We start from the raw sequence: 12,934 nt of genomic DNA, 5'->3' as shown, positions 1-12,934 counted from the left end.
TTGTTATCACAAGAAGTTTTTAATATGATTTGTGACAAGCAATATCAAAGTTATCAACTCTCAAGCTTCATGTTCTGAAACCAGACAACTCTCAGCAACAAAAAAAGTTGTGCACTGATAAACATAGGAGGCGTATTGTATTTTTTAATTAAATATGAAAACATGAGCTGTGTACATTATTTTTTCCCTAGAAAACACAGCAATTTCAAAAGTTTATCATAAAATATTTTCATGAAATGAGTGAACCAGCAAACACATGCACTTGTGTGCCTTCCCCCCTCCCAAGAAAAAGGTGATGAGAGAGACATATGCAAATGTAATAGTTAACAGAACAAGTGGAATTTTGTCATAGTTTGGTTCTTTTTGGAAAGGATGGAATGTAACATTGTGCTTGACTTCCTATGTCACAACAAAAAATATTTGGTGCAATATTTTAACATTTTCTTTTTAAGTTTCAATCTGGTGGAGAAAAATACCTTTTTCTATAATAAAATATGTCTGTTCTTTTTAAAACGTAACTTTTTTGCACAAAATAATTTTGTAAACTGTTATTTCAAGGGCAAGGTAGGCGGTCCCGTGTCAGTGTCCTCCCCCCCACTTAAAAATGTGATCTGTTATCTGAAGCAAAACAGGAAAACACAAAAAAGAGCGGAGCAGAGGTTGCTTTGCAAAGAGAAAATAGGGTGTACTGGACGGGGGAGAGGGGAGGGAGCGTGTGGTGCGACAGAAAAAAGTTAAAGGTCACTTTCGCCGTAGAGCGCTGTGGAGAAGGACATGTAGTCCAGGGCACCGGGTACAGCATCACGGCCATTGTAGGGTGCCATCCTAGCAATGCAATATTCAGCCTGGTCAGGAGGCAGCTCCCGCCGCAATTCATCCACAGTGATGTAGTTCTGCAATGAGGACAAATGATAAGGCAATCGTTACTTTCTGGAAACTGACTTTTCTCTGAGGGACAACCATCCCCTGTCGCACCAGGGCAGCAGGCAACACTCAGGGCTAGGGTCCCAACAACTAGACCTGTGCAGTACACCCACACAGGGAGCTCTCTGCACTTACACCCTGGGAGGACATGCACTCCTTCCCTACTGTTTGGACAAGCAAATGGTTTTTACAATGAAGATTGTTTTTGCATGAGAGATGTTGGTGCAGCTGAAGAAAGACCTGGAGGTAAGTCAGGCAAGTTGTTAGCATTAGGACTGTGCTTTCCTGTTGACAAAAGAGGTCCTGTTGAAAGTAAATGGGAGGAAGCAGAAATTTAATTTGGATGCCGTCGCTCACCAACAGGAGGTAACAGCTGCTTGTGCTCCTTGGGAGTTACCATTCCCTCTCTTCAGAGAAAGGGAAGGGGCCAATCCCCACTAGCTCTTGCTAGAGTACCAATGCAAGCAGCAGACAAGCAAACACTTTGTATTGCTTCCACAGTTCCAGCAACACTCCTTTCACTGTGGACATTTTTTAATAAGCAAGCAAAACTTATGTAAATTTGGCTTCTGGAGTGTGACTGCACTGAGCTGAGCTAGCTTGGTCTCTCTCCAGGCAGTAGGTAACAGTAGTTGCCTGTTTGCTAATCATAATCACTATGTTGTCTTTAGCTAACTGACTCATGGCCATTTGCAGTCTGTCTGAGCAATAGCTCAGGTTTCACACTATCCCTCTCTCTCCTGTGACTTCTTATAATTTCTTTTTCCCTTTCACTTTAATGACTGGGGTATGAGGGACTTCACTTCAAAATGAAATATTAATTCCTGTTACAGTCACCAGAGAAGTTAAACACTGACAAGTATATGCAACATACTGTACAGAGTAAACAAGTTAATAAATAATACTGCATCTCAAAGTACCTATTTATTCAGTAGTTAGCTTATCTGAGTAACACGGAATTTTCTGGCCTCAAAAGACAATAGAACTGGCTCCAGTCAGGTATATGTGTAAAGGACAGGCATCATATGTTTCTAGATAACAATTAAAAAATATTTTTAGTGAAAAATGGAAACCACTACTGGATGTAAGGGTAACTCATTACAATCTGAGAAATGGTATCCAACATCTCATGTGAGATAACTAAAATCATTAGCAAATAAAGAGATATATTAATATTACATGTGCATATCATCTGTTCAGTTACATAAAAATTAGTGGGCATTGTTATATAAGAAAAATAAGATTGCATTTTTTATCAGCTGCTTCCCCAATGATGTAAATTCAAAAAATTAATACTTTTCATATCACCCTGAGTTCTACATTCAACTAATTTCTGTGGTTAAAAGATGACCCCCCTGCAGATACAGCATATCCTCAATGAAAGTCTATTGATTGTGTAACAACTGATAGTGACGTGTAAATCTGACAAGGATAATCTCAAGTTTACAGCTGTCAGTAATGAACAGTTTTCCAGACTAATCAAAAACCATCTGTTGAACTTGTTAATTTTAAAATAACATTGCGACCAAGCTCTTAATTAAAATTTTGAGGAAAGAGTGGGCTGCAAAGTTCTGAGTGACAGCTGAGCAAGACTTTTGAGTGCCTTAGCAGGCTGCTCATTAACCCACACTTTAACCTTGCACTCCTTCAGCACTACAGAATGCTCCTGTGAAAACACCCTCCCATGGCAGAGTGCTTCCCTTGACACTTTCTCTCAGAGACAAGAGAAAAAAGAAAGCAAAAGTTAAGCAGATACAGGAAACCAAGGTGTGGAGCCTCACCTTATCTCCAGCCAGGATCTTGAAGGAAGCCATAACCTGGTCAGCAGTATCTGTATCTGCTGTCTCCCGGGACATGAAGTCGATGAAGGCCTGGAAGGTCACTACACCCAAACGGTTTGGGTCGACGATGCTCATGATGCGGGCAAACTCTGCCTCTCCCTGGAGAGCAAGAGAGTCATGTCAGCCTGGGGACTTAGGCAGCAGTGCTACCAAAGTGAGGAGAAACAGTTCAGCAGCTCATCTCACAGGCTAGAAAACAAAGCCAAATAGAAAACACCTCTGGGGCTCTTTTAATCAGGATGTTCTTTTTTAGTTTGCTGGTGTGTACAAATGCTTCCTACTCATTTGTCTGCTGGAATAAAACATTGCCAGCTATGCCTGAGGATAACATCCAGCCCTAGGACAGTATTCCTATTGGGGAACAATACCAACTGACTTCAGAGGAAGACCCAAATTTCTCTACACATGTGCTAGATGTCTGTAGCAATATTTGAAGATCAGCACTTCTCAAATCCTTTTACTTTCATTTACTTAAAAGAAAATTTCTACAGTTTTCTTCAGCTGACAGAAGAGATGTCTCTGGGATATTTTATAGTATTTACTCATCTTTAATAGGTAAGCTATGCAAAGAAGGACTTGCATATCTGGAGTGGACATGGGAAACAGTCTCTACAGAGAAGATCCTACAAAGAAGTTTTGCTACAGAAACCAAAACCTTGTAATGTAGTTTTCTTCATTTCTTTCTGCATTTAAACCAAAGGTTCTCATCTCTGGGATTCCTTCCTCCCCAAGTAAGGTGGAGGGAAGAGCAGAGCAGAGTCTTTTCCTGGGACAAGGCTCTCTTAACATATTCAAACAGTATACATTCAAATGTAATTAAGATACCTAATCAAATGTTATAGTCTTGGCACGCTACACCAAAGAGTCTGTATTTATACTGGGCTGATGAGTAAGATGATTAAACACTATTTTGCCTGATATCAGGAGTGAAGACACCAAAAGTGCAGATGAATATGCTTGCACTGTGCTCTTCTCCTGCCCTTTGATGAGCATCAGTCTTTGGTGAAGCTCTTCCTATTAGCTGTCATGCCTCTCAAGGTGCCACATTACTGTTCTGAATATTCAGGTATTCTGGTGAGGACAAAGCTACAGGGAGAATGACTGGAACTTGAACTTAGATGTACGGGAAAGGAGATGTGAAATGAATGGTAGGAATGAGAGGAGCAGCATTCTGAGTGTATTCAGAAGTGAGGTCACATATACATCTGAATTATTTCAACTGATATTCAAGGTTGGGGAGGTTGTGTGTGCTATGCAGAGAGCAAGCACCAATATGAGGAAGCTTACTATTTCTTCCACTAGTAGATACTCAGTTTGATAAATATAATTTTTATTTGAAACATACAGCAATTAGATAATTATTTCCATTTTTGTACCTTTGGCTAGAGCTGTGAGACAAGAGTTTTACACGTACAACTAAGACTAGATTTAACATTGCTGATAATTCTGGAAAATAAGGCTATATTTACCTTGATTCACTACACATTCTCCCTGTATTTTTGAAGGTGCCTACAGAATCACTTTGAATAGGAATGACAGAGGGCTCTACATTACCATATTGTAACCCATGGAGATAAGGCAGGCTCGGAAATCTTCACAATCCATCATACCAGTCTTCTTCTACAGAGAATGACGCAAAGATGGAAAAAGCCAAAAGAGAAAAGGGAGACCAGTCCAGGGAGAAATGAACCCACAGAAGATGTTATAAAGAATGATTTTCAGGGGTGAGAAGATAGAAGGAGGATTTATAGGACAATGAAGAGTAACAGAGGAAAGGTAGTTCGTGAAACCATGAAGAAGCAAAGGTGGTTTTGGACATGGAATAGTTTATACACAAGAAACATATTGGTGATGAAAAAAGAGCAAGAAGATATTAAGCAAGACAGATTGAGGAATGGACAATGAAAGGAGTTAGTTTTAAGTGACACAAAAGGAAAAAGAACAGTTTGAAGACATAAAAGGAATTCTCCCAAGACAAAAAATTAAGGAATTAAAAAGGAAGAGATACCAAAGTGCATTTAGAGAGGAAGTAGTATAGAAAAGTGATGTATATATAGTCAAACACAAGAACAACAACAACAGATGGATTAAGACAAACAAGAAAAGAAAGGAAAAAACCTGTTATTTTTTCACAGTTTAATATCTAGCTGTGTTCACCACTAGCTTCCAGTACCTGTGCATCGTTTCCAATATCGTAACCCAAGCTGATGAGACAGGCTTTGAATTCCTCAGGGCCAAGTGTGCCGGAGTGGTCCTGGTTATGCGGTGTGCCAGGCAGCAGGACATGCAGTGCCAGTGCGGTGACGGTGTGGGGCAGAAGGAAGGGAGACACAGAGGAGATCAAAGGGAGGTGAAAGGACAACAAACGGGTGCACCATGCAGTGGGTGAGGAGAGAGGAACAGGAAGAATGACATGCAGATAGAAAGACGGGGAAGAAAAATAAAAAGTGCACAACATTAGATATCACAATGACATTTCAGGATGTGCTAAAAATGCTCTTGGAACAGTTCCTTCTCAGAGAGCTCATCCCATGTTTAGAGCATTTGAATGACAAAAACAGCTGATGCTCAGAAGCCTCTAGATCTCAATCTCCCAAGTGAATTACTTGCATCACTGCTTGTTATCCAGTGTCAGAAGCCCTGTGTTTCACTAGTAACCCAGAGTGCAGGTAAGCAGGCAGAGGCAGTGGGAAGCATTGCCTTAATCTTATAGTCAAAAGTGAGGGCAAGTATGTTTGGCAACACACCCAAGGAAGCTTAGCTGTCAGGGCATCCCAGGAACAGACAAAGAAAACCAGCTGAAGCTCAGGGGAGCAGCATTGTGGCTGTATTTATGAGACCTGCACAGGGGGTGGACTTTGACTGGCAAAGCTATTTCAAGTGCTCAGCTCTGCCAGCAGCACGGATGTACAGTGCAGCACAACACGGCTCGGCAGCTGCTCCTCCCTTTGCTCATTGCCCGCTCCCCCAGTGTTTGGATGTATCCCTCAAATAATACACTAGCTACTACAGGAACTAAGAATTCCCATCCATCCTGCAGAATTTTAGCTCAGAACAGCCCCAAAGCACTGAAGAGCCCCTGCCTGCTGCCACCACCTCTGGTCAGATCAAGGAAGCTACAGACAGGACAATGAGGCCAATTTCAAGTGACTTTCTTCAAGAAAACCCAGTTTTTGAAGTGAACATTAAGCTTCCATAATCAAATAGTTGAAGGTGGGAAAACCCTGTTCTATCTGCATTAACATTCAGACTGTTGTGAAGGAAGAGGCAAATTATATGGAGGTCAAAATATAAAATCTTCAGAGCTTCATGGGCCCCTCTCCTAAGAGAAGAATCCATGGTTTATTTTTCTTAGCTAGAGTAGGGTTGAAATAGCCAGTGTTCAGCGATTTAAAAGCACTGCCAATCTCTGAGGGCAGGCTGTCCTCAGATATAGCAGAGATGGTGTAGAAGAGTGGAGAACAGATGGTCCCAAGAATTTCATAAACCAAATAATAATTTGCTCTCTGGAGAGGAATAGATAAAAGTCTAATTGCCTAAAAAAGCCTTCAAACCTCTCCATACTCTTGTGCTTTACTAGGAAATTTTGCAGCTTCCTATGAAGACATACCTCTCTCAGGCTAACAATCACTTGGCAGTCTTCACAGAAATGAGTGATCCACAGAAGTGGCATTTTTAAGAATGAAACATCTGTGATCCCATTTTATCACAGTGACTGCTTGTTTTTTATTGCACTGAGCAGTCCACATGGAAGCTTGTAGCTGCAGTCAGCACTGACTTACCCTGTCAAAGTGGTTGAAAGAAGCCCGGAACTCATTCATCTGTTCCTGGCTGATTCCTTTGGCATCACGGGTCAGGATCTGGTTTTCCACTTCGTTGATGGTTCTAGCAATTGTTGTTAGTAACTGCTCCCAGCCCACGCGGATATGCTAGTAAAAGAGGTCAGGACAATATTGAAATTAAGAAGTTGCTCTTCTGTTTCTGAGGCCAGTGGATCAGATGGATCAGTGCTACTTATTGCAAATTAAATGATCCTAGTGTGGAAGGCAGTCCCTGGTGTCCTTTTTCTCAGAAAAGATTCCTTCTAATCTGCAGGTGCTTAAAATCTGAATTTTGATTGAAAAAAACTCACACTGAAGAGGCCAGTTTCTCATCATTCTTTCTCTTTCTTAAGAAAAACTTGGTTCTACTGCAAAATTCCTTTACCTGATCAATGCAACATATTGGAGGCCTTTACCACAAATGAGAGGCAAGCCCAGTACTTCTAGGACTTACTTAAGCAGAAGACTCTCCTTGGCCAAGAAACTGAATTAAACACAGTGCTTGGAAGACACAGCAGCTCCTCTGCTTCTGCTGTTGTTTAATGGAAATGGCCAGAAACCAAAAAACCAAGTTTCAAAGCCTGTCTGTGTTCAGCTGGACTAATGTTGAACTCAGACTGCTCCCAAGAAACTTATTATCAACAGGAAGCCAGTCTCTAACTTTAAAAAAAACTTCTGCTGAACTTTTTTTTTTCCTGCCAGGTAGTGGCAGCTCAAAATCATCAGCACTTCCCTTTCTAATCCCAGCTAACACAATCAGGTGGCAGGAGAAACGAGACTCTTCAATTTTTCAGACAACACTGTGGGATCTCATTCAGGTGATTTCTGTTGTCTATATTTGGAAGTACATTGGAATGATTGGCATGAAGTATAGTAAGGCAAAAATGAAATTCTGTGACATGTCACTGCACGCTTGGCCGTATTATCAAGCTCTCCATTTTCCTGAGAACCACAGCACGCTGCCAGAGCTATATGTGGCTGATGCTAACTGGCCACAGCACATGAGGCTGTCTAGTTGCTGCCAGAACATTTACCTCCATGGTGTAGTTGGTGTGCTTGTTGTCAAAGATAAGGGCTTCCTGGATCAGCTGATGGTCTCCTTCCAGCTGGTCAATCTTTGGTTTGTAATTCACAATGCTTTTCTCGTACTGCCGCAAGTGGTTAAGCTGGTCCTCCAGGGTCCCGTGCATCTCTATTGAAATGCGGCCAATCTCCTGCATTAGCAAAGCCAAGGGAGTTAAGACTCCACTGACAAGCCCCAACATGCCTGACATTTATTGCAGCTATTTCCCTCTCACACAGCATGATGATTCAAAAAAAAAAAAAAAAATCAACAAAACTCATGGAGCAGTTACTTCACTGAAGCTGAGACAGTGTCAGCAAAAACTTTAGCACATCACTGAACATTTTTCAAGTGAGGTGAATCACATAAAATGTGTCTAATACAAGGATACAAAAAAAAAGAAAACTGCAGACCATAAGCCAGTAATCTACCAAGCCAGATCCTTCTCTGGTGTACTGTCTGCCATTAAGTTAGTTCTTCATGGAGACATTTCTGTAAGTACTCTCTTCTTTCCAGCTCCTGCCATCAGTAATAGCTTCGTATTTTTGCGTTTTATCAACTCCAATGACTTTAACTCAAATCTTTCCTAAAGAGAGATCTCCCTTAAAAATGTCTCCTCTGCAGACATTTGGCATATTAATTGTATTTATTTAGTCACATGCGTCAAGACCATTTCTGTGCAAGCAATTACACAAACTGTCTCTGATCTAGGATTTCAAATTTGTTGCATATAAACACAAATCTTAAAATACCGGGGTTCCCCATCTTAAGTAATGCTTTTTTTCTGGTACTAGAGTTAGAGGAAGGAAAGTACTAGCACCTCAGTAACCAATATCAATCTCTGGATTCTTGATATATTCTATGATGTTTCTCTTGCTGCAACTTGAAGAAAGAATGGCTGTGACAGTGGTCAAGAGACATCATGAATAAGAGTACCAGTGAAGACCACAGAGAAAAACAGAGTTTCAAAATTTGCAAAGCACTACCTCCATCTTGGTCTGGATCCAGGGCCCAATGACATTGGCCTGTGCACCAAACTGTTTACGAAGTCGTTCATTTTGCTGCTGGCGAGCGTGTTCTTCCATCAGGGCTTGATCCCTTCTGGGCACCAGCTGCCGCACCTACAACAAAGAGTAACTCTGTGCAGTTTAGACACACAAAGGCACATGTACAGGAAATGCAGAAGTTGCCACAAGGGAGGGAGGAGTGGGTGTTTGCAGTGAATACAAGCTGTCATATGGTTTTAGTCACAATGGGCAAGCTCACAGAATATGAATCCTATCTGCTGTAGGATCCACACAAACTCATGTCAGGCCATGGAAGACCAGAAGCAGCTTCCATTCATTATTTGGGTTTTTGGTGGCTCATGATAACTGAGTTGCAGGATTCTGTTCCGATCTCACATCGGTGATTTTGTTTGGTAGTAAGAACCATAAGCACAACAGGTACAGCAAGTAGCTGCTCTTTTAGGATTACACCAGGGTAAGGCTGCTTGGTGCATAGATAGAACATCTGAAGGGCTGAATGGTGACAAAGGATACTGATTCACATGCTATAATTACCTGCAGCAACTGAAGACTAAAAACTTCAAAGCTTTCAAATCTAGCAACTTCCATTTAAAATTAGCACGTAAAAGGGGGTCTGATGTGCCTTAGGCAATTATATCAAAGATCTCTTCCCTTCTCCAAGTACAGGGCAATTGGGCCAAAACTAAATGACAAAAACCCACTAAACTCAGCAGTAAGCATGAGAGGGTAACTGCAGAGTAAATAATCCATTTCCTGGGGCCCACAGTGGTTGAGCAGTGACATTGTCCCCCACTACACTGCAAGGCTGGAAAGAACTCACATGTTCCCATTTGCCATTGATCTCATGTGGGGTGATTGTAGTGTAAGGATTAGTTCCTGCCATGTTGACATGATATGTCTGGACAATCTTTGAGACTTCATTGTGGATTCCCAAGATGGCTTGTCGCTCCTTGTCCGCATCTGGCAACGTGGCTTTGAATTGCTCATGAGCTGTGGTCAATCCCTGCAGAAGGAAGGCAGCAGCAAAGGGAGGGTAAGAACATTATTTATGAAATAGCCTCTTCAGCAAATGTATTCTTGAAGTGACTGTAAAAGCTAACATATTCCCAGGACACAATGCAGGCTACCTTAATACACTTTTCAGGTTCTCTCAGTATCACTAAACGGGATATTTTAAGTAGATAAATGATGTGAAGTCTTGTTTTCCCTCCCTTTCCCATGTTGACCAGTGACAGAGATCACATACCAAAAATAATTTAGGGGGAACTATTTCTCCAACACTGCTCAGTGGCTGCTTGTTAGCCTCTGGGGAAGAAGATCTGACTACTAGAATTACTATTAAAAAAAAAGTCTCACTAGTTTAAATGCCCTATATGCTCTTCTTCCACTAGGTATGAACTATTTCTACACCCAAAGTACCCAGGTGAGTACTGAGGGTCAGATTCAATTTGATCAGCATTAGTTAGAACCAGGTGAAGGCCTTTCAGCCAGCTGCAAACTTGCACAGGCATGACATGCTCCTGCTGCTGGAAAACAGCTCCTTCTCCAGGACCACAAGAGGCCCTTCCTGCTCCCTGTCTTGCTGCGGTGCCCGGGCTGTGCACCAAGGACTGATGTTGGGGTGTGCTTGCTGGTACTTTGTAACCAGCTGACAAACCAGCTGGTCCTGGCTCATCTCCCACTGCTTCTACAGGCCTTTAAGGTACTTCATCTCAGAAACCTAGAAGATCAAGCCTAGGGAAAGAGGCAGGAAAATGCATGGGAAACAGAGGTATGTGCAGGGATAAGCAAGGGAACAGTGTGGACAGAAGAAGGAATGAGAGTAAACCACGTGATTGACTGCTCTCTCTCACAACACACACTGTTAACTACTTTCTGTAAAATTCCTTCCTTACACTCTGACTCATTGCTTTGCAGCTGCTGTAGTGGCCATAGAGATGTAGTACAAGTCTGGGGGCTGGGAAAGACATTGCAAGCAGTCACAAGGAGACAATGGAAATGGTTACGTGCTGTTTAGATTATTCTGCATTAAGAAAGACTTAATGAACTGCTTTGTTCAGGAGGGAAGGATAACTCAGTAACTGTCAGTACTGCACCGAAGTCCGGGCTGTTGTGTTCCCTGTAGGTCTCCCATTTGCTGCCTCACTGATGGTGACACTCCTGTCAGCCATTCTGGCAAAGACCTGACTTGGATTCTTTTCATTAGCCCATCAAGCAGGTGAAATAGAAGTCCCCGCTGCAGTCCAGGAAACAGTAATTCCTTCTAAGGCAAATTACCTTATATACCTCAAGTTGCTTTCCTAACACCCTTTCAGAAGGGCAAAAACTGAGATAGTGTGTTTGTTGTCTTAGAGAAGGCAAGACAACTTTGATTTCAAATGGTAATTCAGCACCCAAGTGGACAATTCTGGATTTTCTTGTGCTTAGCACCAAAAACCAGCTAGTAGCTCAACTGTCCTCATGGCACATCCTATCACATAGGACCAAATGGCCTGGACATGACATTCCATGTGAGAACTGACCTGCAGACCCTGTAAACAGCACTAAGCTTTGCTTAGTGGGTTAAGAAAAATTCCACAAGACCCTAAAGGTTCTCTCAGTTTTCAGGTTTCCATTAATATGGCTCCAGAGTTACTCTGAAAAATCTATTTTCAGTTTTTGTGGTCAGCTAGGATGATGTATGTATGTATGCTTTATACATATTCAGATCCAGGTTTTTGGAGAAAATAAGGAAAAACATACTCATTTTTGTTTCTCTTGATAAGGCCCACTCAATAGAGCAAAATATAACCTATAAATTCATACCACTCTGAACTCATACAACTCAAGAGACCCCAAACCTCTCATTGTTCCCACCTAACTGGTGCAAATGACTGCTCTGTACCTGGATCTCCTCAATGGTGTGAACGATGAACGTGTCCTGCAGATCTTCCATGGCCCCTTCCATCCAGTTATTGAAAGGGGCAGCTCGTTTGGCATACTCCAGGTACAACTGGTCAATTGTTTCCAGTAGTTTCTCTGTCCTCTGTGCATGCACAAAAATAAATAAAAGAAAGAAAATCAGGAGAGATGGTTGGAGAAGAATAACCACATAGATATATGAGTTGTCTGATCTGGTCCTTCCTTTCAGTCCTCCTTGGTGCTCCCAGGATGGCATGTCAGTAAGAAATCTGTTTTTAAGAGATCACACACTGGACAGATTTCTTCCCTCTAAAGGAAATAAAATAAATCCAAGGTCCTTTGGAATAAAACAATACAAGGCAAAATTTCAGGCAGAATGAGATTACAAAACACACTAAAAAGTAAAAATGTATCAATAGCCTGAGCAAACAAATGGCACCATAACTGAGCTGAAGAAAAGCAGCGTAGGTATACTGAAATGTAGCCCATGTTTACAATCTAGGATGTTCTAAGAGTTCATAAGTGAGCTGATATTGCTTGTGCCCACTGCAGCTTGGCCCCCACAAACACACTACCCAGAAGGTCCAGCTCATGACATGTCTCACCTCCAAGGCTTCTCTACGTTTCTGGGTTAGGGCACCCAGATTATCCCACTGATCACAGATCTTCTGGCACCTGGCATTGACACTGGGAGAGTCGTAATAGTCCAGCTCACTATAAAGGGTGGGAAAAAATGACAAGAAGTCAAATAATGACCCTGTACAGAAATAAGAGACGCCTATTACAAATCTTCATCAGTCTTGAAGACAGATTCAGACAAAGAGTTTATGTTCACTGCAAAAAAAGCAAGTCAGGATGACTTGTTTAGCAAGTTTAGGAGACACTATATGTTATGCTGAACCAAACAGCACAGAACAGGACCACCCAAGGCCTCAGCAAATACTGGGGCTGGCTACCTGATGGGAATAACTTGCCAAAGGGGGAAGGGAATACAGACTTTTACTCAAACTGGAAATAAGCAGATTATGATGAGAGCAATCTGCTCCTGTATTCTGCTTAAGAATATTATGCAGTCTAACAAACTGTGTCTTATACATCAGAATGGAAACAGAAGATTTTATTAGGAACACTAAGAAACTGCTTAAGATTGTCCTAAGAATTGTATAGTACAGGTGGCAAGGAATAGCTATGTTACATAACCCAGTAAATTTATTTAGCACAATCCCAGAATAACTGTGTAGGTTTCTCTCCTATATGCCTGACAAAAAGTGCTTTGCTGAAATGTCTATAAGGCTGACACTCAAGGAACACAGGCTGGTAAAAGTATGACTGGGGAAAGGAGAACAAAGGGGCACA

At 41.7% G+C, this 12,934-nt stretch overlaps 1 protein-coding gene across 7 annotated transcripts in view; it reads right to left on the bottom strand.

The window, feature by feature from the left end:
• ACTN1 (actinin alpha 1) overlaps nucleotides 1–12,934 on the bottom strand; it is an 86,640-nt gene continuing 73,706 nt past the window's right edge. For 3 of the 7 annotated variants that reach the window (XM_030274473.4, XM_030274472.4, XM_072930098.1), the window contains exons 13-22: nucleotides 12,184–12,292; nucleotides 11,562–11,702; nucleotides 9,498–9,680; nucleotides 8,636–8,770; nucleotides 7,621–7,800; nucleotides 6,548–6,694; nucleotides 4,939–5,019; nucleotides 4,320–4,385; nucleotides 2,706–2,864; nucleotides 1–893 (exon numbers count right to left, since the gene is read on the bottom strand). In XM_030274473.4, the coding sequence (XP_030130333.1) occupies nucleotides 735–893; nucleotides 2,706–2,864; nucleotides 4,320–4,385; nucleotides 4,939–5,019; nucleotides 6,548–6,694; nucleotides 7,621–7,800; nucleotides 8,636–8,770; nucleotides 9,498–9,680; nucleotides 11,562–11,702; nucleotides 12,184–12,292 (1,360 nt within the window). In that variant the 3' untranslated portion in view covers nucleotides 1–734. The remainder of the gene's footprint in view (nucleotides 894–2,705; nucleotides 2,865–4,319; nucleotides 4,386–4,938; nucleotides 5,020–6,547; nucleotides 6,695–7,620; nucleotides 7,801–8,635; nucleotides 8,771–9,497; nucleotides 9,681–11,561; nucleotides 11,703–12,183; nucleotides 12,293–12,934) is intronic. The other 4 variants (XM_030274476.4, XM_030274477.4, XM_030274474.4 and 1 more) reach the window with 2 other exon arrangements.

This window comes from Taeniopygia guttata, chromosome 5 (assembly GCF_048771995.1).
Source record: "Taeniopygia guttata chromosome 5, bTaeGut7.mat, whole genome shotgun sequence".
In the NCBI taxonomy this organism is placed as follows: domain Eukaryota; kingdom Metazoa; phylum Chordata; class Aves; order Passeriformes; family Estrildidae; genus Taeniopygia; species Taeniopygia guttata.
The sequence above is the reverse complement of the archived record's forward strand: the minus strand, read 5'-3'. Positions and strand labels throughout refer to the sequence as shown.